Below are 25012 nucleotides of genomic sequence, written 5' to 3'. Positions count from 1 at the left end.
ACGTGCCATCAAGTTCAAGGTATTAATACACCTGGACACCGAAAACTATAGAGCGCGCTATGTGGACCTCGTCATCAGCAACCTGGGACACCTAAACATTGAATTCAAGCTTGATTCATAAAAAATCGACTTAAAATTTCCCTAGCGGCAAGAATTAAAATTATGTCATGACATAATAAAAATCGCTGAATTAAAAATTATGTTTAGACATAATAAAAATTGGACAAAAATTATGTTTAGACATAATAAAAATTGGATGAATTAAAATTATGTCTGACGTAAAAATAATTATCAAAAATATCGATACCTGAAGATATCGGTACATATACAGTTGCGAACAACATTCACATTCAGTAAGACACGCAAATAAAAATAAATAAAGAATTTTACAGTTAACGACTTATTAACATTATCATGCTTATTGCGATTATGTTTTATGTTGAAATTGAAAAATATATACAAGGTGTACAATTAAAAGGGTTACAGATTATTATTTTTAAAAACTGAGCAAAATATTAAATTGTTGTTTTCTTTAGAAATAATAGTCCGTAACACTTTTAGCTTCATACCTTGTATTATATACGGTTTATGAAATTTTAAGATATATTGTTTATAAGATTAAGTTGCGTAACACTACAAAAAGGCGTGATATCCGTACAAAATTACCTTTTTAAAAAAAAGGTAAAAAAAGGCGCCAAGTACACGTATAGTAGTGTATATGTTGTTACCTAAAAAAAAAAAGAAAGTGGTAGTATTATACCTTGAAAAAACCTAAGTAACAAGTGGTAGATCTTTATATCTCGAAAAATCTCGAAAAAATCTAAGCAGTAGTATTTTTATTTCCGAAAAATTATAACCCAAGTGATACACGTCACAAAATTATGTTACCTTATCAAAAAGAAGAGTCGCGCTTCAAGTGATCTATTACAATTACAAAAAAGAAATGATATCTCTTTAAGTTAGAGCGCCAATTACAGAGAGAACATGTATATTGCCTCAAAAAATAATTGTTGCACTACATTGAAAAATCTTTACATTGTGTCAATTAGAAAAGAATGTATAATAACAATTTTAAAAGATTAAAAAATTTTATTTAAATTTAACAAGGGAATACAAGATATTTAAATACAAAGTTATTTACATGTGTATTTTTTAATGGCCACAAAGAATTACAGAAGTAACAGTACAAAATAAAAATATTTTATTAAAATACATAAATTTTTCTTGTAAAAAAACTTGGCGCTGCTAGACCTTTTAAATAAATAAAAACAACAATAAATAAAAATAATTCAGAGAAGAATACAATGGGAGTAATATTAAATGATTATCAGCGTGGATGTGGGAGTGAGTGATATGGGTGTGCGTGACTACGCGGACGGCGGATAATGCGGCTTATAATTAAGTATAGAATAAGTTTATTTATTTATTTAAAATTTCGAGGTCTAGCAGCGCCAAGTTTTTTTACAAAAAAAATTTATGTATTTTAATAAAATATTTTTATTTTGTACTGTTACTTCTGTAATTCTTTGTGGCCATTAAAAAATACACATGTAAATAACTTTGTATTTAAATATCTTGTATTCCCTTGTTAAATTTAAATAAAATTTTTTAATCTTTTAAAATTGTTATTATACATTCTTTTCTAATTGACACAATGTAAAGATTTTTCAATGTAGTGCAACAATTATTTTTTGAGGCAATATACATGTTCTCTCTGTAATTGGCGCTCTAACTTAAAGAGATATCATTTCTTTTTTGTAATTGTAATAGATCACTTGAAGCGCGACTCTTCTTTTGATAAGGTAACATAATTTTGTGACGTGTATCACTTGGGTTATAATTTTTCGGAAATAAAAATACTACTGCTTAGATTTTTTCGAGATTTTTCGAGATATAAAGATCTACCACTTGTTACTTAGGTTTTTTCGAGGTATAATACTACCACTTTCTTTTTTTTTTAGGTAACAACATATACACTACTATACCTGTACATGGCGCCTTTTTTTACCTTTTTTTAAAAAGGTAATTTTGTACGGATAGATTTGACACTAGCGATTATGCGATTGATAATACGTATACGGTATCCCACTCGTCAATAAAAAAGTTCCGGGCTTAATGAAAGACGAAAATAACGGTGCGATAATGATCGAATTTGTCGGGCTTAGAGCAAAGATGTATGCCTTGCGAGTGGACGGTAAGAAAGATACGAAAAAGGCTAAAGGTGTTAAGAGTAACGTCGTAGCCAGGTCGATAACGTTCGACGATTACACGCGGTGTCTGCGCGACGAAATTGAAATGCCGCGACAGCAAACCTGCATAAGAGCCAAAAAACACGAGGTATACACCGTGTCCGAAACGAAAATAGCTCTAAGTCCGTACGACGATAAGCGATACATTATACCCGGTTCTGCCGAAACGCTGCCGTGGGGACATTATAAAATACCATTGTAAATATATTGTAAATACCATTGTAAATATATTGTAAATACCGCTGTAAATATATTGTAAATACATTTAGATATTTAGGAAAATAAATGACTCATATGTATATATATGTATATTTTTATACTGTAATAAATTTTTACAATACATTATTCTTGTGTATCCATGAATTGTGTGAATTATCAAATCCTAACCACTTTACATAAACCTCATTCCCTCTTTTGCGCAAAACTTTTTCAACGAGATACACGTCAGGATTAGCAACGCGATGTAACTCGTATTCGTAGAAGCCGCCGGCGACGGGTTTTTCGCAGGAATCTTCCAACAGATACGTCACAGGATTAGTTTTCTGCACTTTGACGATTCTAAACACCTCCGTGGTCCAATTTGGCGTGTATCCTTTTTCGAAGATTGTCTTGAATTTACTCACGCGTACCGAATCGCCCACTTTGAATCGCGCTGGAGCAGCAATCTTTACGTGGCTGTACACCATTGTTAGGAGCTTGTCGGCGATCGCGGGGGTAACATCAATGGGTCGCATGCCGATAGTTCGATGCTTTCGCGCGTTGTAATCCGATACGAGACCTGGCAGCGAGTCGATCCATTTGTAATTTCCATTGCGCGTAAACATTTTCCACATGTTGTTCTTGAGCGTGCGATTGAATTGTTCGACGACCGATGCCTTCATTACGGAATATGTCGAATACTGATTGACATTATGTTTCTTCAAGAGTTTCTGCACGTTTGTGTTGTAAAATTCTTTCCCCTTGTCAGTCTGCAGATTTTTCGGACATCTGCCGCCGTCTCGAATTATTTTTGCAATTGCCGTGGTAACCTCGGGTCCACTGTTGGTCTTGAGCGGTACGGCCCATGCGTGCTTGCTCAGCACGTCGATAACGGTGAGTATGTAGTGGTAGCCTCTGTTAAATCGCGTGTATGGTCGCATCTCGACCACATCCGCCTACCACAGGTCATCGTATCTGCGTACTATGACGCGTCTTCGAGAAAAATTTCTTCTCGCAGGAGCGTGTAATTCTTCCACAAGCCGCCGTTTCTCAGCTGATTGCTTCTTACCAGCCATGACGATGACGCGCAACTGACGCAGATATCAGATGTACATTCTTATCTATTCGCGATGATTTGCAATTACATCTTGAATCATCTTTTGAAGTTTGTTTAGGGTAATTTGCATATTATTCTGGAATACAGCAATCTTTCTCTCCATTTCATCTTGTCGATCTTCCAAAATTTGCACGCTCTGCTGCACGTAGCGTTTGTTGGCTGCATCGCCATCATCTACGGACGGCGCTATCCGTCGAATCTTGCGCGATTTTGCGTCAAAGTCGGTGGCGACCATGCAAAGAGCGTTATCTTGCACGTAATTTCTGATTAATCCTCTCCATTGATAGTACGGTTCCGCACCGCCTCTTCCGAGCGATATACCAAACTTGTTGATCGGCATTTCGATGTTGATTGAATGACTCGCTGTCGCGCCACTTAATTTATAATAAGTCCAGCCTCGCGAAGTTTCTCGATAATCGACAGGATTTCGTTATCGTGACCGGTGTGACCCGCTAGGAGCGAAGCTTCGAGCAATCGGAGACGATCTACAAGCTCGTTGGGATCGTCCCAATCCCAATGAACATAGTCGATCTTGTTGTCGTTTAATGTCATGGCACGCGGTATACCTTTTCCGGCTTTTTTACCCGAAATCGACTGTGCAATTATATGGTCGATCTTGTTGCCTGTCATGGCACGCGGTATACCTTTTCCAGCTTTTTTACCTGAAATTAGCGGCCCGATTATATGTGTGTACTTGTATCCCCCATTGCCCTTTATTTGAGCGTGAGTATCATAATTGCGTTTATGAACACTCGTCATCAACAGAATGCTCTTGTACGTTTGCATATCGTCCTCCGTGTAGATATCGTCATCGGGATATTTCTTAAAGATTAATTCGAAAAGATCGCGTGTGCCATTGTATCGTATGCCGTCGATAATTATGTTGTCCGCATGGTTCACATCAAAACGTTTATTACCGAGCATCATTCCATCGTTGGTGAATTTAACACCGTACGCGATGTCCATACCGCTTTCTTCATCGCCGCTCAGAACTGCCCCGATGTACTTTTGGCTCAATGGACCCAATTGATCTCGCAACGTTTCTTGACCCTCAGATGTTTGCAACTGCTGTCAAACGGACATCACGAGTGGGTCATTCGTGGTTTCAAAAACATCTTCGTTTGCGAGCACTGTGTGTTGTACGGAAGACGCAGAGGTTATCGGTGGTTCATTCAATGAACTTTTCGATCGTTTCGGTTTACGCGGTTGTAAAGTTTTTGTTATTTCGCTCAAATTAGATGGCACATTTATTGATCGTTTCAACGTAACCGGAGTTGAAGCCATTACAGTGTCGTTAAACGAGGCGTTTGGTCGTTGTCGTTTGAGCTTCGGCTCTTCGTCTTCCCACGCCGTTTCATTCTCAATCTTTGACACGTCAGATTCTTTGCCAGCATCGGTGTTTTCGGCAATCTGCCTTAGAGGTTCAATGACGGGCTTAAAGTGTCTCTCCAACGCAATATCTTCCTCCATTTTACCAGTTTTTAAGGCGTGATATTTTTTGCGAATCGAATTGCTCGTTTTTGCAATATCTTTCACGATCCTCTCGCGCTCTCTAATCTCCTCGCTGCTGTCCATGTTGCGCTAACGTTGTTCAATCGACGCGTCGACAACAACTAACCACGTTTTGGTATCGCAAAGTCGTTAAATCCTTTTCTGTATCGACCATTCGAAATCGCGCTGTTCTTGTCTATCACCACGAATCCGTACTTTTGTTGCCAACACGTATGACACATTTTACTGAAATTATCGTAAGACATATCTGTGTTTACGTGATCGCTGTATATGTGTTTCAGATTGGTACCATCCTGTTTAAACAGAATCAATAAATTCGCGTTGTCGCGTATAAGATGCTTCGGTATCTTCGCATACGTCTGACAAAGATAAAAAGAGTCAATGTCCGCGTGCCGGCCCATTGCAAAGTATTCTCTTATCGTATCCTGCTTGTCGCATGCCACGTCATCAAAGATAAAAATAGAATTCGGGAGCGCCTCGCTCGGCGGAATGACGTCACTGTTATTCGAGAACGTAAAGTAGCCAATCTCTTCTATCGGTGTTAGTATATTCTCCAAATATCGATATTTCGGTTGTTGCAACAATTTCGCTTATCAAAACGTTTGTCTTGCCGCAATTCGACGGACCGCAGATGATACCGCGTATAGAAATCGGTAGCATGCCGCCATGTTTGCGTACCCCTTTTGTTAACGGCATCCTATCGTCAAAGTTTGTCACTTTGATCGTCCGCGATTGTCGTACGAACCGCATTTTACCTCCCCTCCACAACGAATGAATAATAATATCAAGAAAGCTGGCCTATTTATAGAGACGCGTAGAGCTGAGATGCTCAGTCGTTAAAATGTTTTTGCTCGTGTCGGATAACAGCGATATTTACGATTTAACCGCCGAGCAGTTAAAGTATATCCCAAAGGTCATTCTACTGCGACAGTTTTATAATCACATAGATTATTTGTGGGATAAGCTTCCCGAACATATTAAGACAGTTTCGGAGGTTCAGCAATATCGGCGCTGTTTAATACATTATAATAATTTGCCGTGTCAGCAAACGCACATCGACGGTCCGCCGCCGTTGATAAAAAACTGCGGCGAATGCCGCCGAAGATAGGTCGAGGTCTGCTGAATCGCGCGATAAACGCGCTTCCGATCGAATTACATATCCCCGGCTATCAATTTTGCGGACCGGGAACTTGCTTAGAAACACGATTGGCAAGAGGTGATCGGGGTATTAATCCATTGGACGCGGCGTGTCGCGAGCACGACATAGCTTACTCGCGTAGCAGCGATCTCGCAGAACGACACGTGGCAGACAATATACTCGCCGCGGAAGCGCGAAAACGTGTCATCGCGAACGATTCGACTCTCGGAGAGAGAGCTGCGGCTACAGCCGTCTGGGCGGCTATGAAGGCTAAAACGAAACTCGGTATGGGTTTGAAAACGAAGAAAAAGAAGAAGACCAAGCGAATACTTCCGGTAGCGAAACGCGGCGGTATCCTACCGATCTTGCCGTTATTAGGGGTTCTCGGCTCGTTGGTCGGCGGAGCGGCAGGAGTCGCAAAGGCCGTGAATGACAACAAAGCCGCGCGACGTCAGCTGGAAGAGATGCAACGTCACAATCGCGCCATGGAAGGTCACGGACTTTATCTCGCTCCATACAAACGCGGACGGGGAGTCTCAAGAAAAAAAAAAACGTCGAAGGGACGCTAAAAATTCCCAAGGGTGTAACTACCAATGTGCAACTGCAACAATTGGCAAAACGTATGCGCATTCCATATTTTAGAGGTGTTTTCATGCGCGACTCGTTACCGATCGGCGGCATACGTCGAAACGAGAGCGGTATCGTGAATTTGGATAATACTGATGGACCGGGTACTCACTGGGTGGCGTATGCGAAAAAGGGAGATTGTGCCATATATTTCGACAGTTTTGGCAATCTTCGACCACCGAGAGAATTGGCGCAGTATCTAGAGAACAATGTAATAGAGTACAATCGCACGTCTTATCAGCGATACGATCAGAGCAATTGCGGACAACTGTGTCTGCGTTTTCTACAGTCGGTTGACAATCAATTTAAAGACCGGCGTTACGCTGTTTAATCTCAGTATTCATTCAAACATGTCACTGACATTTACGCTCACCGGCAAGAGCAGCATCCTCGCGGTAAGCTACTTTCCCGCCGTGGATTTGAGCGATGGCGATTACGAGCTCGGTCTAACAGATTTTGAAACATATCACACGATACCGAATGTAAATTCGTCGAACAATAAATTCTACTATGACGACGACGACAAGGAAATTACCATTCCCGAAAGATCGTACAAACTGCGTGATATAGACATGTATCTGAAACGCGCTCTTTTATGGGATCCATCCAATAATGTCTCGACAAACGAAGATGAACCGCACCCATTTGATTGATTTTCGCGGAGAAAAGATCACCATTAGACTGCATGTACGAAGACGACAGCGATAACGTGAGATGCTCGTACTGAACGAAGCTGAGCAGGTGCGACAGACGAGAAACAAAAAGACAATCATCCGATTGCCAAAGAAGAAACTCACTGCGTCAAACATTGAATTTTTGAAATCATTGGGTTTCGTCGTACGAAATGGCTAATATCTTAAACATTGGAGGTGAACCGATCTTTGACGACAGCGTCGTCAAGATTGAGACACACACGTACAATCCGTATGCTAACACAACGTTTGGACATAACGATGAGATAAGAATACCCATACAACAGCAGGATTTATACACATTGTCGTGTGAAAGTTTTCTCTACGTTGAAAAACGATTGGTAATAAAGAGAAGGAATGACGAGTCTGTGACAACGCTTGCGAATAATTGCGTGGCGTTCATGTTTGATGAGATTCGATACGAGCTCAACGGTGTGGAGATTGATCGCAACAGAAACGTTGGCATAACCAGTACCATCAAGAACTACGTATCGCTATCGTATAATGATTCTCAACTCATGCGGAATGCTGGCTGGGACGTTACATCGAGCATACCGGAAGGATACTTTAACTTTTGCGTACTGCTCAAGTTGTTGCTGGGCTTTTGCGAGGATTACAAACGCGTCGTTGTTAATGCTCGTCACGAATTAATTTTGATACGTGCGCGTAGCGATAACAATTGCATTGTAGGAAATCCTACGACGAAGCCGGAAATCGAATTGTTTAAAATACAGTGGCGAATGCCTCACGTTACGTTAAACGAGGTCAATAAGCTATCTATGCTACGGGCCTTGGAAAGCGAGCGATATCTTAGTGTCAGCTTCCGTTCGTGGAATTTGATTGTAAAGAAAATGTAAAGAACCTGCAAATACTACCGCCTATTGTCTCATCTTGCATGATCGTGTAATCGAATACTGTCCGTTGTCGAATGTAGTGCGCAAACTCATGTAAATTGCAATATCAGCAGATGTTGTAATATACGCAGATATTACAATATAAGAGACACTGATGTACCGCGATAAGATACAGATTGCTCCGCCGTTTCGTTATGATCGTACCGACGTTTGTCGATCTGCAGGGATTCACCGTCGGGATGAAATTTGTCGTAAAGGAGGTGGCGGTTCTGAGAAACGGGACCGTTTTGACACATTCCATTTTTACATGTCCCATGCCATGGAGTTTCCTCGCGAAATCCGACCTATCATGCGCTTCCTGGTTGAGTGTGAATCACCATGGACTACGATGGGAGGACGGAAACGTGTCCTACAGCATGGCGAAACATCTAATTACATCGGCTGTACTTGGAGAGGGCGACGAGACGTCGACTCTTGTGTACGTCAAGGGTTGCCAGAAACGAGAATGGCTGGTGGATCTGCTTGAGAATAAAGCGAAAAGACATCTAAAAATTGAGACTTTGGATGCAGATTACGAAGATATCGAATCTTTAAATAATCTAGATGTTACTAATACTGTAAGATGCGGAAAACATGTTAAGAATTGCGCATTACAAAATGTATTAAAAATATTTAACTGGTGGTCGCGACACCAGAAAATATTATGATTTTTTTGAAATAAACTATATAAACGTTTTATTTTTTTTTCCACATATTTTGTAGTATAATATAGATGTTTTAGCTGTTCAAGAGGTGTTTTTAGTTGTTTAAAAGAAGTTTGATAACGGTTCAATAGCAGTTATACAGATCGCAGTTATACAGATCGTTGTTATATAGATAACTGTTTTGTTTGATAGCTGTTTAAAAGCTGTTTTTAGTTGTTTAAAAGAAATTCGATAGCGGTTCAATAGCAGTTATATACAGATCGCTGTTATACAGATAACTGTTTTAGTTGTTTGATAGCTGTTTAAAAGCTGTTTAGAGTTGTTTAAAAAAAGTTTGATAGCGGTTCAATAGCAGTTATACAGATCGCAGTTATACAGATCGCAGTTATACAGATCGCAGTTATACAGATCGCTGTTATACTGATCGCTGTTATACTGATAATTGTTTTAGTTATTTGATAGCTGTTTAAAAGCTGTTTTTAGTTGTTTAAAAAAAGTTTGATAGCGGTTCAAGAGCTGTTTTAGTTGTTTGATAGCTGTTCAATACCTGTTTGATAGCTGTTTCATAGCGGTTCAATACCTGTTTGATAGCTTTTTGATCGCGGTTCAATAACAGTTTTACAGATCAAATCATCGAAAGTCAATGGCGCGATATCGTTTTCGAGAACATACGTGTCTCGCGGTGACATCACTGCACACGTGCAAAACTGCACATCGCAGATTTTTCGGAAGGTGCAATTGTATGGATGCTGAGATGAAATTAGATATGATAAAAAACGACAATTGTGAGATGTAGAAAGATGAATATGAATGTACGCTCAGTAGTCGAGGATTAAAAGTAAGAGTCGGTTGGCATACTTGATAGTGCGGTTTATACAACAATTGGTTCGCCATCTTAAGTTGTATATCAAAGCCCGCACCGATATCAGCGAGTACGCAAAACTTTGCAAACCAGTGTTCTATCCTGAAGGGAAACCGATCGTGAAAATCAACGATCCGTTCGTGAGGAATGGGGATCCGCGGACCGTCGATGTAACGAGATATCAGATCCGTCGGGAAATCGGAATCGCCGATCTCCGATCGCATCGGAAGTTTCTCGAATTTTATGAATGTCGTGAAATACTAATGAGGCAGGATTTTGATGATCATGAAATGTTTAAAGGAGACATTGTATGAAGCGAAGAGAGAGGCCGCATATATGTGTTTGTAGATTTTTTCCTGGGAAGCATCCGTCGCGAAATCGGAATCGCCGATCGCCAATCGAACTGGATGTTTCTCTATTATCAAATATATTGGAAAAGAATAGAAGACGGTCGAGAAGACGGTAGAGAATATAACGTCTAATTGATTTAGACGCGTTAGTGCAACACCGCGGTTTCATCATTAAAGTAAAAAATGAATTTCGAAGAATTGCAGTTTGAAGGACATGATATGGAAGTTGAAGCAAACGATGAAGAAATGGAAGTGTCTGGAGAAATATTTTAATTGTATATTATCTAAAATTAAGAAACCTATACTGCTAAGAGATTAACAATAAGTGTAACAATAAAAAGACAATCAATGTTGTGTCACACACAGTGCGGAAGGTGATTCAAGAGCCGGGGGTTTTAGGTTGAAATCAAGCGGTGGTAAGCAATTTTTCTATTTGTAGTTTTTGTATAATTTCTGAACGAGAACGCGAACGGGGGAGAGAGAGACCGCGCGAATGAGAAGACGCGCGCGAACGGGGGCCGAGAACGCGCGAACGGGAGAGAGAGACCGCGCGAACGAGAAGACGCGCGCAACCGGGGGCCGGGGGAGAAACATCTACGATGGAGAGATAACGCGAGCGGGAGCGTGTGACGTCACGCGGACTCCGCGGCGCGGCAAAACGCGGACCCCCTTGCCCCGCTCCGCGGCAAAAACGCGGTCGCCCCGCGGCGCCGGAAAACGCGGACCCCTCGCCCCGAGGCGCCGAAAAACGCGGACGCCCTCGCTCCGCGGCGCCGGAAAACGCGGACCCCCTCGCCCCGCGGCGCCGGAAAACACGGCGCCCGCCCAAGGTCCCCTTCCGCCCTCCCTGCGGCGCCCGAAAAACGCGGTTCCCCCCTCCCCCTCTCCCGCGGCGCCCAAGAACGCGGTTCCCCCTCCCCCACCCCGCGGCGCCCAAGAACGCGGTTCCCCCTCCCCCAACCCGCGGCGCATGAAAAAACGCGGTTCCCCCTCTCCTCCCCGCGGTTTCTTCCCTCCCCGCCTCTCACCACCCCTCAGATCCCCGGAGTGGAACGCCCGTAGCTTACCTACTGCGTACGTCTGGAGGTCGGTTGTGTATCTTGAAATGAGGTAAAAATGACAAAAGTTAACAGATTTTATTAGACTTTGATAAATAAAATCGTAGATACGCTAATGAATTTTCTCACTTTTGTAATTTTTACCTCATTATTTTAAGATACACAATCGACCCTTTGCTGGAAGGCTAAAACTAATGCATTTCGATTTTTTTTCATATATAAAATAATTTAATTATCTAAAAAACTGTATAATTACAATTCTAATGTTTTATTCTTAATTACAAAGGCGGCCACTGTGTGCCGTCATATCTGTGCCATTTCTGCGTGCGCGGATTCCGGCAGTCACTTCTTGTAAGCTGACAACAAAACTAAAATTATAAATATATAATATCTATAGACTTTTATACTAGAACATTAACATCTATGGACGCACTGCCGAAAAGCTGATGCAAGTGCGAGGTGCAAGTGTTAATGAAAGGTGCGGCCATATTGAATTAACAATAAGTTACTATCGGTTGTTCAGTTGCTCATGATGTGCGTTTATCTGAATTCGTTATTACAGTACATAACGAAGCAGGCGAATGTTTTTGTGTTAAATGATGGTACATGTTATCAATAAGTTTGTAAGTCATGCCTTCAACGTGTAGCGTACTTGAATGCCGAAATCGAACCACTACTCCTGTAGTATTAAACCCTTTTTTTTCGGACATTCTGTATATGCCAGACTATTGTATAGAAATCTTGTATAAAACCACTTGCATAGAATCTGTAGTATAGCATATCTTGACTAAAATCAACATGGCGGCAAGCATCACGGCCGAGATGCCTGTCAGCGGTCTAGAATTGTATAGAAGTCTACTCTATGATAATATCTAAATACTATTTTATAAATTAAAATCTCACATTTTTCATCCAAACCCCAAATTTCTAGCAGTTTGTATTTGGACACGACTGCAGCGTTTGTACTATTGCTTGAGTGCGTGGTATCAACCTGAAAAAATCATATTGAATTGATGTAATCTATTCGATGAATCAACGTGAAATCGAAAGGAGAATAACGATTTACCTGGCCTATGACTTGGTGATGCTCCCAGGTGTCGTCAGCAGCAACGGAACAAATCGTTTCAGATTAGGGTACACTTGACCCTCAAAGAATACGCGAACCATTTTACACCGTCCACAGATGCTCTATGTCCATCGATGGTAGTGCCCATCCAGCCTTTCCAAATGTACCAGACACGCGGCAAATGATCTTCCCGGTTCCTTGATTATATCTGTAAATGAGAATAATATTCGATTATAATGAAGATTAATATCTTTATAAATAAATAGGAAAAACATTATAAAGCAACACGTGTGATAAAAATACCTTGGCGGTGGATCAACCAATGGTTCACTAAGATGGCATAGCGTGGAAGCGAATTTCGGCCATCATTCGGGTTCTATCGCCGTGACACCTCGCATATATCTTATTCGTTTCGTACACCTTTTTATAAACCACCTATTCCGGACTGATTTTCCGTAGAACGCACAAAGAATATGCATGAACACAGGTTCCTCCATTTCTGATGGTGTTCTGAAAGATGGTTCAGAATGGAGAGGTCGCATTTAATAGGTCTTAATTATCGATGATAATTAATAACACACCATACCTAACCTCTAAAGCATGTTTCCACTTGGCCTTATCCTGATCCTCTTTTAGATCCGCCATACCTGCAAGAACTATCTGGCGCAGCAATTTCGCTTCCATGTCGGTTGGTAACGGCATTCTGTAACAATTCTTGTTGTAGACAATGGCTGCATTCCGATATTCACTGTCAGTACTGCAAATCTATATTTTACGTCACGTATACTATAGATTTTCAGTATTGAAGGTTGCTGACAGTGAATATCGGAATGCAGCCAATGTAGACAACCGTCTTAAACATATTGCAACATACACATACAGTCAAATTCCAGTATTCTGATCTAATCGAGGAAGTCAACGGGAAGACAATGATGACAACGACGACGACGTTTCGTGGCGGTAGTTGATAGCGCGGCGCTTTTCGACGTCTTATCGTGTCCTGTCTCGCGGCATGTATTCCTTGCACTCGCGTAAACATTAATTTTCTCCTGCTCCAGCTTCCACGAGATTCGCCGCCATATTGATGATGCATGACGCGCCGCTTGACTGTTTTCCGTCTTTTTATAGTCGACTATTTAGAAGTCGACTTTTAGTCAACTTTCCGCCATTTTTAGAAGTCGACTAGATGTCGATAGAGTCCTATATTAGTAGAAAGACGCAAACTTTACCCCCACTTTGCTGCCGTCGCCATCTTGTGATCGTACCCCCACCTTGCTGCCGTCACTATCTAGCCCATCTACTTTTAGCCAGCGCAATCAGTGCTGTTTACTAAAGTAAGTATTTATTCTTCGTTGCAGTTCAATACCTGTATCGACATTACATCAATTTTTATTTAAGAAATGAAATAATGAAATGCATCGAACGTGACATTTTCGAATATAGAGAGACTTGTTGCTCGTTCGAGGTTAGGCTCCTACCAAGTTTTACGCTTTTCAATAATTTTCTTTTGTGCAGAGAGAAAGAGCAAGTTGTTTCACTGTCATATCAGCGAACCTACTGGTCCATTTCTGAATATGTGTGAGGTAAATTCAGTTTTTTTATCTCAAATAAATTACAAATATCCGTGGACCCTAGTACTGTTACTTAACCTTGATCTTTCTGCAGAGCTCCAATTTAAATCTCATCTCTGCTCCATCGTCTAAGGCGGATGAAATACAGTATCTCAAGTTCCAGACCAGAATAGTGGAAAAAAAATTAAAAAATCTTCAAGAGGAGTATAACAGTGACTTTTGCTACTTTTGAGAAAATGGTTTGTGACATACACCTAATGAAGCAGGAGCTGTACGTTGGCAAGCGCTTGCTAAAGGTTTTGAGCTATAAAGGAGTTTGTAAAGAGTCTTAGTGTTTTGGGCTCGTTCTGTCTATAACGTAATTATAAACGGACTAATTGTATATTTATAATTTATAATGTAATAATACAGTGCCTCGCATTAATATTCGGACATCATAATACTTGAAAAAAATTAATCGGTATATTTATTTAAGAAATGTTTTTTTTAGTAAGTTGAAGCACAAAATGATACCCTACAAAATATTGAACTATTGAAGTTATAGTAATTTAATTCATATGTAAATGTAATTTATGCAAAAATATATTTTTTGTAAAATGCCCGAATATTAATGCAAATCACTATATACAGGGTGCCCCAGAATTGTACTTTTTTCATATTTAGATAGAGCGAGCCAAACTGAGTCGAAAAGTCATGTACCATTTTGCAATTTTCGCAATAGTTGACGAGTTATTAATGATTAAAAATCGACGTATTAGCCCGCCCTCCGCCAAATCCAAGCGCGCGGCGAGATGCGGCCGCCCCGCGGTCGGCGCGCGGGCAGTTGTTTACTACAAGCGGCGATGATTACGCACGAGCGGCGCGTAACGCCGGGCCCCTGTCCTAAGCGATGATATAGTTTCTCGCCTTTTTTAAATAGAAATAAAATTTTCTAACAACAGAAAATTTTTTTGTGCGTACGTATGTACATATGTGTGCACATGCATACACAAGAAAATATCAATTCTACTGCTTAAAAAAGCAATTACTCAATTTACCTTTTTTTTTAGTATGTAACGGTTGTCTTTAAGCAAGAATATTTTTATGATAATAGTCTTAAAATGTACAAATTTTAGAAAGAATCTTTATTATGTACTCGAAAGAAGAATTTATACTTCTTCAAAGAACATAATAAAATTTTATCAAAAAGAAAAGTCAAAATAATAAATAAAATAATATGAGGACCCTCGACATTAAAATAGGAGAAGGCTATGAGGGTCAGACGCAGATAACAGTGCGTAATATCAGAAATAAGTGATTTATTCGTCGTTTTGATACATTACATTGATCCGTACGTTTCGGCTCAGTTTTGAGCCATCTTCAGCGGTAGTTACAGAAATTAAGTTACACGTTCTCTGTACCGTATGGTGAGTTTACTGATTCAAAGTATCAGAAACATAGACCAATTGATCTATATCTGTAAACTTGTTCAATTAATGTTGAGATATTAAAAAGATCCCTTAGGAAACTCACCATTCGGTCTGAAAAACGTGGAATACAGAATACAGACTCCATTTCCTTTCTTTTAACGGTCATCTTCGCAAAGAATATTTCATTTTTATAATAATCTTAAAATACACTCTTCACTCTCTTTACTTAAAACAAATAATATTCTAAATTCTAATTGTTTAACTATTCAATTAAAAATATAAAATTAAAACAAAAATTTGATTTGCTTATTACTTTGACTTTTCTTTGATAAAATAGTATAATGTTTTTTGAAGGAGTATAAATTCTTTTTTCCAGTACATGATAAAGACTTTTTTCTAAATATTGTGATGAATACATTTTAAGATTATTATCAAGAAAATATTCTTTCTTAAAGAACCCCGTTACTTACCAAAAGAAAAATAGTAATTCCAGAATTACGATTGTGTGTACATAATAGAAATTCAAGTATTAAAATTGCGCACATAAGTAAAATTTGGGAATTACAATTATGTACATAATTTTAATTCCCGAAAATTTTTTATGTCATAACGTAAAATAAATTCAGAATTAATATTTTGTCTAGACATAATTGTAATTCTGCATTTTCAATTATAGCTTAATAATAATTCGATAAATTATAAGTATGTCTAGACATAATAATAATTTATTTTCTTTAAGTATCGATTTAATTTGATAGAATTTTTATGATGATATTAAATAGTAAAATGGCGTGCCGTATACGTACACGTAAAAAAATATCATTCTAGTGCTAAGAAAACCAATTACTCAGTTTTCTCTTCTTTTAAGTAACGATGATCTTTACAAAAAATGTGTTTTCTTGATAATATTACTTAAAATAAATAATATTCTACATTCTAATTTTATTCAGTTTTTCAGTTAAGAATACAAAATTAAAACAAAAATTCGATTTGCTAATTATTTTGATAGCAGAAGTCAAGGCTATGAGGGTCAGACGCAGATCACAGTGCGTAATATCAGAAATAACTGATTTATTCGTCGTTTTGATACATTACATCGATCCGTACGTTTCGGCTCAGCTTTAAGCCATCTTCAGCAGTAGTTACAGAAGTTAAGTTACACGTTCTCCGTACCGTATGGTGAGTTTCCTAAGGGATCTTTTTAATATCTCAACATTAATTGAACAAATTTACAGATATGGATCAATTGGTCTATGTTTCTGATACTTTGAATCAGTAAACTCACCATACGGTACGGAGAACGTGTAACTTAATTTCTGTAACTACCGCTGAAGATGGCTCAAAACTGAGCCGAAACGTACGGATCGATGTAATGTATCAAAACGACGAATAAATCAGTTATTTCTGATATTACGCACTGTGATCTGCGTCTGACTCTCATAGCCTTCTCCTATTTTAATCTCGAGGGTCCTCATATTATTTTGTTTATTATTTTGACTTTTCTTTGATAAAATTTTATTATGTTCTTTGAAGAAGTATAAATTCTTCTTTCGAGTACATAATAAAGACTCTTTCTAAAATTTGTACATTTTAAGACTATTATCATGAAAATATTCTTGCTTAAAGACAACCGTTACTTACTAAAAAAAAAAAAGGTAAATTGAGTAATCGCTTTTTTAAGCAGTAGAATTGATATCTTCTTGTGTATGCATGTGCACACATATGTACATACGTACGCACAAAAAAATTTTCTATGTTGTTAGAAAATTTTATTTCTATTTAAAAAAGGCGAGAAACTATATTATCGCTTAGGACAAGGGCCCGGCGTTACGCGCCGCTCGTGCGTAATCATCGCCGCTTGTAGTAAACAACTGCCCGCGCGCCGACCGCGGGGCGGCCGCATCTCGCCGCGCGCTTGGATTTGGCGGAGGGCGGGCTAATACGTCGATTTTTAATCATTAATAACTCGTCAACTATTGCGAAAATTGCAAAATGGTACATGACTTTTCGACTCAGTTTGGCTCGCTCTATCTAAATATGAAAAAAGTACCAACAATTCTGGGGCACCCTGTATATGTATATAAGTACCGGAGGTCTGTCTGTCTGATATATGAAACAGAGGTAGAATTTTTCGGGGAGTGCTATAAAGTGTATTATTTTTCGTTACCGATCTTTTTAGAAACCGGTTACAAAATTTTTCCAATTTCTTGGGAAATAATTGAATTTTAAAGAATTATATATGAAATAAAGGTAGAATTTCCCCGGGATTGCTATAAAGTGTACAATTTTTTGTTACCGATTTTTTTGAGAACCGGTTACACATTTTTTCCAATTTTTAGGAAATTAATTGACCAAATCTTAAAAAAAAATTTTGAGATATCAAGCTAAATTTTTTTTTGTGGATAATTTTTATAGATAATTTTTTGTTGCCGATTTTTATGGAAACCGGTTACAAAATTTTTCAAATTTCTCGGGAGTTAATTGATCGAATTTTAAAGAATTGTATATGAAATAAAGGTAGAATTTCTTGGGGTTTGCTATAAAGTTTATAATTTTTTGTTACCAATCTTTTGGGAAAACGGTTACAAAATTTTTTCAATTTTTAATTTCAAATTTTAATTTTTAATTTTTTTTTTAATATTATTCTTTATATATATATATATATATATATATATATATATATATATGTATTTTATGTGTATAATCTTTCGATTACGAAATTCATAAATAAAAATCGTGTAACTGCTCGATTTGCTCAAGTGACGTCATTAATCGCTCGCGGTCAATCAGTTTTAAATGAAATATGTTATAGATAATGTAGAATAAGTTGCTACCTTCACATATTATATGTCATCGATCAAAGACAAATTGCAAGGAAAAAACGAAGAAAAGAAGGAAACGCAAGGAAAGAGGAAAGAAAAGAAAAAGAATATTCATAGAAGATATAAGAAAGAGAAAGAGAGAAAGAGAGAGAGAGGGAGAGAGAGAGAAGGAGAGAGAGAGAAAGAGATTGAGAGAAAGAGAGAGAAAGACAAAGAAAAAAGGTATGTATTTTAAATATCAAATTTATACGTTGATGTCTTTTCATCTCTCCATATGTCTTTGTTTAATTTTCTTTTTAGTTTAATATCTTATTGACTTTCTGTCTTTTTTACAGATATTTAATTTACACAAAAAAATATTAAAACCTGTTTTCTGTTCCCGTTATAAAAATTTTTTCATGGTCGAATCCCTGTTTCTATTTTTATATTCCTTTGGATTTAAAGGTAATCAATCTACTTTTTATAATGATGATGATTTTGATTATTATCTCTCTGAATTGCAAAAATTTATTATTGTTACATTTTTTAAATTTTATGGGAAAAATAATTTTAACTGAAATTATATATTGTTACAAATCTGCTTTTCATAATAATAATTTGGTACTTATATATATATAGACTAAAATTATATTGTTACAAATTTGAACTTGATTTATCCTGTTTCCGTTATAAAGATTTTTTCCTGTTTCCTGTTTCTATTTTCCCATTCTTTTGGATTTAAAGGTAAATAATAATTTTAACTGAAATTAAATTATTACAATTCTGCTTTTTTTTAATAATGATTTTATAGATCTATATATATAAGTATAATCTATATTATCTGTTTTTTATTGAATTTATCTATATAGATTCTGATCTAACAATAATAAAATTTTGCAATTCTTTGAATATTTTTATATGTATATTTATAATATTTTTAAATTTTATGAGGTAGGAGTAGAATTTTACATGGAATAATATAAAATATATAATTTTTCGATTACGAAATTTGTTTTATCTAAGCAAAGGGCTGACGAAAATGATGAGGCAAAATATCAAAGAATTGAAGCTGATGCTCAGAGACATGTTCATCAAAGGGCCGACGAAAATGATGAAACAAAGTCTAAACGACTTGAAAATGATGCCAAGAGACATGCTCAGCAGAGGGCAGAGGAAAATGACGAGACAAGATCTCAACGACTTGAAACTGATGCCCAGAGACATGCTCAGCAAAGGGCTGACGAAAATGATGAGGCAAAATCTCAAAGACTTGAAGCTGATGCCTAAAGACATGCTCAGCAAAGGGCTGACGAAAATGATGAGGCAAAATCTCAAAGACTTGAAGCTGATGCTGAGAGACATGCTCAGCAGAGGGCCGACGAAAATGATGAAACAAGGTATTAACGACTTGAAAATGATGCCCAGAGACATGCTCAGCAAAGGGCAGAGGAGAATGATGAGACAAGATCTCAACGAATGGAAGCTGATGCTCGAAGACATATTCAGAGAAGGTGCAAAGCCAAACAAATAAATCACCAAATTGCGCTAATTGCCAAAGGTCAAGAAATAAATGTGCCTGTTCACACACTGGGCCAAATGAATGTCGAATGCCAATTTTGCAAATCATTAAACTTTATATGTGAAAAGCCCAAAGATGGAAAATTTACATATTGTTGCCAAAAGGGCAAGCTTCAATTAAAACACATAAATTTTCCTGAATTTCTTAAAAAATTATTTATGGGAAATGATGCTAAATCTAAGAATTTTAGGAATAATATTCGTTCATATAACAGTGCTTTAGCTATGGCTTCCATGGGTGCCCCGGGCAATAAGAATCCCTTGGATGTAATAAACGTTGCTCCTTATTGCTTAAAGATTCATGGGCATTATCATCATTTGACCACGACGGCAATGCGCCCAGGGCAAGCTCCGCGTTATGCACAGCTTTACTTTTTGGATACGGAAGAAGCTGTTTACCATGAAATGAAAAACAAAGCCAACCAAGGATGTTGTTACATATGTATAAGCCCAAAAATGTATGTGAGCTAGTAAGCGTGAGATGGCGTTGCTACAGTAACGGCGGTGGCATTAACACACCAGACAGCGAGCAGTAAACGTGCGAATAAAGAACGAGTATTCAATTACGTATAGTGTTGTTAATGAGTTACCCGGTCATCCCAAGTATAACATTGGCGACGAGGAAAAACTAATAAAGACGACGTCATGGCAGGCGAGTCAAGTATCGCAGCGTTTAATCCGAACGAGGACTAACACGGCATATATCCGAGATGGGAGAGATGGCTCAGAGGCTTCGAGCTTTTTCTGCTAAGTAAAAATATAACCGAGACGCAAAGGAAGAAAGCCATGCTCTTACATTACGGCGGGATGGATCTACAAGACATATTTTACGCTATTCCAGACTGCGACGTAGTAATAGGAAATGAGGATCCGTACGACAAGACGAAGAGAGTGCTAACGGACTACTTCAGGCCGAAATTGAACACGACGTACGAGCGACACCTTTTTAGAAATATGGCGCAGAAAGAAGACGAAACGGTCGGTCAATTTGTAACACGTTTGCGTCAGCAAGCAAAGTATTGCAAATTCGCTTCTATGGACACAGAAATTTGCGATCAAATTATTGAGAAAGGTCGTTCAATGGAAGTGAGGAAGCGTATATTAGAAAAGGGTGACATCGAGTTAAAAGAGGCGATGGAAATTGCACAGGCATTCGAGACGGCATCGGCTCAGACAAAGGCTATAGGAAATAACGTAGTGGCACGGATTACGACAAAGAAGGAGAACGTACGAGGAAAATCAGACAGTTTCGGTTTCAAGGGTATGAAGTGCTACAGATGTGGTTATCGAGGACATGCACAATCAGACGAGAAGTGTCCGGCTAGAAACAATGAGTGTACGAAGTGCTATAAAAAGGGTCACTTCGCAGCGATGTGCAGAACATATCGAGATCGAGCAGACAAACATGGCGACGGTTCGGACAAGAAGGAAGCCAAGACGGACACCAGCGCCAACAAGGAGGGAAGAAAGTCAACTACGGTGAAGCAGCTAGATGGCGACGCCGCTGACAGAGACGACGACGAATATGCGTTTGCCTTAAGAGATAAGATATGTGTATTAGGACACGGAGAGGTAATATCTGCAAGTGTAGGAGAAATAGAAATCGATCTTCTAGTTGATTCGGGATCTCGATGTAATATTATAGACGAAAATACATGGGAATCATTAAAGTCAAAAGGAATAAAATGTGTATCGCGTAAAGTTAATAAGACTGCATTTTTATACGGAAAAAAAGACGGATTAGAGATTTTCGGTGAATTTGATTGTGAGATAAAGATCGGTAATAAAATCGCACGGGCAATTTTTAAAGTATTCCGAGGTGAAGGGCAACCGCTCTTAGGTATTCAAACGGCAAAAGAGTTAAGTATTTTAGTTGTCGGAGTACACTTACAAATCAATCAGATTGAGAACATTAAATGTGACGTTAAGCTAGATAATAAACTTTTCGAGGGTATAGGGAAATTGAAAGATTTTCAGCTTAAAATTCCGATAAATAGTTCGGTGAAGCCAGTTGCTCAGCCGCGAAGAAGATTGCCTTATAAAATGCGTGATTTAGTTAAACAAGAGATAGAGAAACTGTTACGTGATGATATTATCGAAAGAGTAAAAGGGCCGACGCCCTGGGTATCTCCAATAGTACCGATAGTTAAAAGATCGGGGGAAATACGTCTTTGTTTAGATTTACGTGAAGTAAATAAGGCAATAACTCGTCAACGAGGCCCGTTACCTGTATTTGTAGAACTACTTGATAGAGTAAGAGGGGCGAAGTATTTTTCAAAATTAGATATTCGGGGAGCGTTTAATCAAATTGAGCTTGATGAAGATACGCGAAGTATTACTACGTTTAGTACGGATTGTGGTCTATTTAGATCTAAGAGGTTAGTTTTCGGTTTAACCTGTGCGCCGGAAATTTTTCAAGAGACATTGGAAGAGATTTTACGAGATCTTGAGGGTGTAATAAATAGCGCAGACGATATTGTGGTTTATGGAGAGAGTTTAGAAGATCATAATCGGAAACTTCAGAAAGTACTTGACATACTCTTAGAGAAGGGTTTTCGGTATTAAGTTTGAATTGGTCACAGACCATAAAGCCTTAGAATGTATATTTGCACTAAGATCAAAGCCATGCAGCCGCATAGAGAGGTGGGTGCTAAGACTTCAAATGTTTAAATACAAAGTGATATACGAAAGTGGAAAGAGTAATATTGCAGATCCGTTATCTCGTTTATTAAAAATAGGTAATAACGAGGGGGAGAAAAGTAAGTGTGAGGATGAATTGTTTATCGCGTGGGTTGCAAAAGAGAGTGTGCCGAGAGCAATGTCTATCGAAGAAGTGGAAGTAGAATCGCGCGAAGATTCGTGGTTAGGTGAAATTAGGCAAGCGATTGCGACAGGAAACTGGGATTCGTTATCCAGTACACGGATAAAAGCAATTAAAGACGAACTTTGTGTGTACAATAATGTTGTGTTACGGGGAACGAGAATTGTCGTACCTGAAAAGCTAAAGAAGCGAGTATTATCAATAGGGCATGAGGGACATCCTGGTATTGTTGCGATGAAGGATAGGCTAAGGAGTAAAGTTTGGTGGACAGGAATCGATAAAGACGCGGAAAATTTTGTAAAAACGTGCGAGAGCTGCCAAATAGTGCAAAAGACAGCTAATATCTCACCGTTGAAACCAAACGCGCTACCGGATAGTTCGTGGGAGTGTTTAGCGATGGATCTCCTTGGATCTTTGCCTTCCGGAGATTTCATATTCGTGATTATTGACTATTACAGTAAGTTTTACGAAATAGAGATAATGCAATTAATTACGTCGGCAGCAATTATTAATAGATTAAAACATATATTTGCGAGATATGGTTATCCGAATAAGTTAATATCTGATAACGAGAAACAATTAGTGAGCGAAGAAATGCAGGAATACACGTCTAGGTGCGGTATTAAATTTATTCATGTAGCGCCGTACTGGCCTCAAGCGAATGGGGAAGTCGAGAGACAAAATCGAAGTCTTCTTAAACGCATAAGGATTGCACAGCTCGAACGAAAGAACTGGAAACAAGAGATATTAGACTATCTACTTATGTATCGTTCATCTCCACAAGCATCGACAGGGGTTTCGCCAGCGGAACTAATGTTCGGTCGAAAGATAAAAACTAAAATGCCAGAATTGCGAGAGATCAGAAATAATCTAGATGAAGCTATTAGAGATAGGGATGCGTGGAAAAAGCTTAAAAGTAAAGAGCGATATGATTTGCGAAACAATGCGAAAGAAAGTGAGTTGAAATTAGGTGATACTGTTCTATTAAAAGCGATAAAGCGAGATAAATTATGTCCGGAGTATGAAAGCGTTAAGTACGAGATAGTTGATAGGGCCGGTGATAATGTAACGATTAAAAATGCGGATGGAAAAATGTTTAAACGAAATGTAGCGCATGTCAAAAAGTTTAATCGTGCAGGGCCTAGCGAATTCGACGACGATGTTGAAATAATATCGGAGCAAAATGTTAAAGTGAAAACCAAATCGGATTCGCGGGATGATTCTGTTGTTGCAACGAAATCAGAACCAAGTGCTGATCTTAGTGTAACGCAAAGTAGGCCTGTACGAGACAGAAAGTTACCAAATCACTTAAAGGATTATATAATGGAGTAGGTTTCAAGCAACTTGCAATTGTATTACTTATTACCAAAGACTGATACGTTAAGGCACAACTGTAATATAGATTGTAAGGTAAGCGTTTATTCCGAGAAAAGGGAGGATGTTACATATGTATAAGCCCAAAAATGTATGTGAGCTAGTAAGCGTGAGATGGCGTTGCTACAGTAACGGCGGTGGCATTAACACACGAGACAGCGAGCAGTAAACGTGCGAATAAAGAACGAGTATTCAATTACGTATAGTGTTGTTAATGAGTTACCCGGTCATCCCAAGTATAACAGATGTGATTCAGCTCTAATGAGAGATCTGTCATGCTTCATGGTTCAATGCAATGAATTTGCTAAGACTTTTAAAATGATGAGTGAGGTTGAACAAGATCTCAATCCGAAAGGCACTAAAGCCCCAAATTTGATGTTATCCTTTAGAAATAATTCTCAACACGATCAAAGAAGATACAATGCTCCACGAGCTAATGAAATAGCCGTAGTTTTTCAAAATATTGATGGTGAGCCTCCATTTGAAAAAGACATTCGAATTTATAACAAAAATTCAAATGATGTACAACAAATTTCAATTCTGCACAAAAGGTGTGACTCAATGTGTTACCCTTTGTTATATCCATATATTCAGAATTGAAATCTCATAATTCTAAATGTCCAGGATTCAAAATAACTCAAATGGATTATTATGCTCACTTGCTGGCACCAAGAGCAGAATTTAGTCAATTTCAAAGAGCAGGCAAGTTGAGATGTCAATTCATACTCGATGCATATATGAAAACAGAGGCCAATAGGCTTAATTACATTAAAATGAATCAGCCCCAATTAAGAGCTGAATTTTATTCAGGATTTAATGGATCACCTTGATAATCGATTACAAAACGAAGGAATTACAGCTGGTGTACCTGTAATATTACCATCCTCATTTATGGGCAGTCCAAGGAACATGCAAGAAAGATACCAAGATGCCATGTCTTTAGTCAGAAAGTTTGGTAAACCAGACATATTTATTACGATGACTTGCAATCTTCAATGCCCTGAAATTAAAGAAAATCTTGATGGATGCCC

At 38.3% G+C, this 25012-nt stretch overlaps 2 protein-coding genes across 5 annotated transcripts in view; one reads left to right on the top strand and one right to left on the bottom strand.

The window, feature by feature from the left end:
- The window catches only part of LOC143897616 (stromal cell-derived factor 2-like protein 1), a 35348-nt gene extending 22219 nt beyond the window's left edge, over positions 1-13129 (bottom strand). Inside the window, exons 1-4 of the mRNA XM_077406423.1 lie at positions 13014-13129; positions 12534-12635; positions 12428-12479; positions 12265-12352 (exon numbers count right to left, since the gene is read on the bottom strand). Of these exons, the coding sequence (XP_077262549.1) occupies positions 12265-12352; positions 12428-12479; positions 12534-12635; positions 13014-13129 (358 nt within the window). The remainder of the gene's footprint in view (positions 1-12264; positions 12353-12427; positions 12480-12533; positions 12636-13013) is intronic.
- A 178-nt stretch (positions 13130-13307) lies between these two features.
- LOC143897607 (uncharacterized) lies at positions 13308-24180 on the top strand. 4 transcript variants are annotated; one of them, XM_077406418.1, is made up of 6 exons: positions 13308-13761; positions 13826-14010; positions 14093-14356; positions 18220-18451; positions 18565-18673; positions 19237-24180. In XM_077406418.1, the coding sequence occupies exons 5-6, from the start codon at positions 18628-18630 to the stop codon at positions 19737-19739; spliced, it is 549 nt and encodes a 182-aa protein (XP_077262544.1). In that variant the 5' UTR covers positions 13308-13761; positions 13826-14010; positions 14093-14356; positions 18220-18451; positions 18565-18627; the 3' UTR covers positions 19740-24180. The 4 variants fall into 4 exon arrangements, with proteins under 4 accessions (XP_077262544.1, XP_077262545.1, XP_077262543.1 ...); XM_077406419.1 differs by having other exon boundaries at positions 19232-24180; XM_077406417.1 differs by lacking the exon at positions 18565-18673 and having other exon boundaries at positions 13943-14010; positions 19232-24180.
- Positions 24181-25012: the final 832 nt, after the last annotated feature.

The sequence above is a fragment of the Temnothorax americanus genome, unplaced genomic scaffold (assembly GCF_048541705.1).
Source record: "Temnothorax americanus isolate GAGA-0224 unplaced genomic scaffold, ASM4854170v1 Scaffold205, whole genome shotgun sequence".
NCBI lineage: Eukaryota > Metazoa > Arthropoda > Insecta > Hymenoptera > Formicidae > Temnothorax > Temnothorax americanus.
This window is presented reverse-complemented; position numbering and strand designations above follow the sequence as displayed.

What these genes read in the sequence shown, in the direction of transcription:
- LOC143897607 (XM_077406417.1), top strand. Translation starts at nt 18,255, where the DNA reads ATGTCATCGATCAAAGACAAATTGCAAGGAAAAAACGAAGAAAAGAAG. An exon ending in GAGAAAGACAAAGAAAAAAG is followed by an intron (nt 18,452 to 19,231) that starts GTATGTATTTTA and finishes GTTTTATCTAAG; the next exon opens with CAAAGGGCTGACGAAAATGA.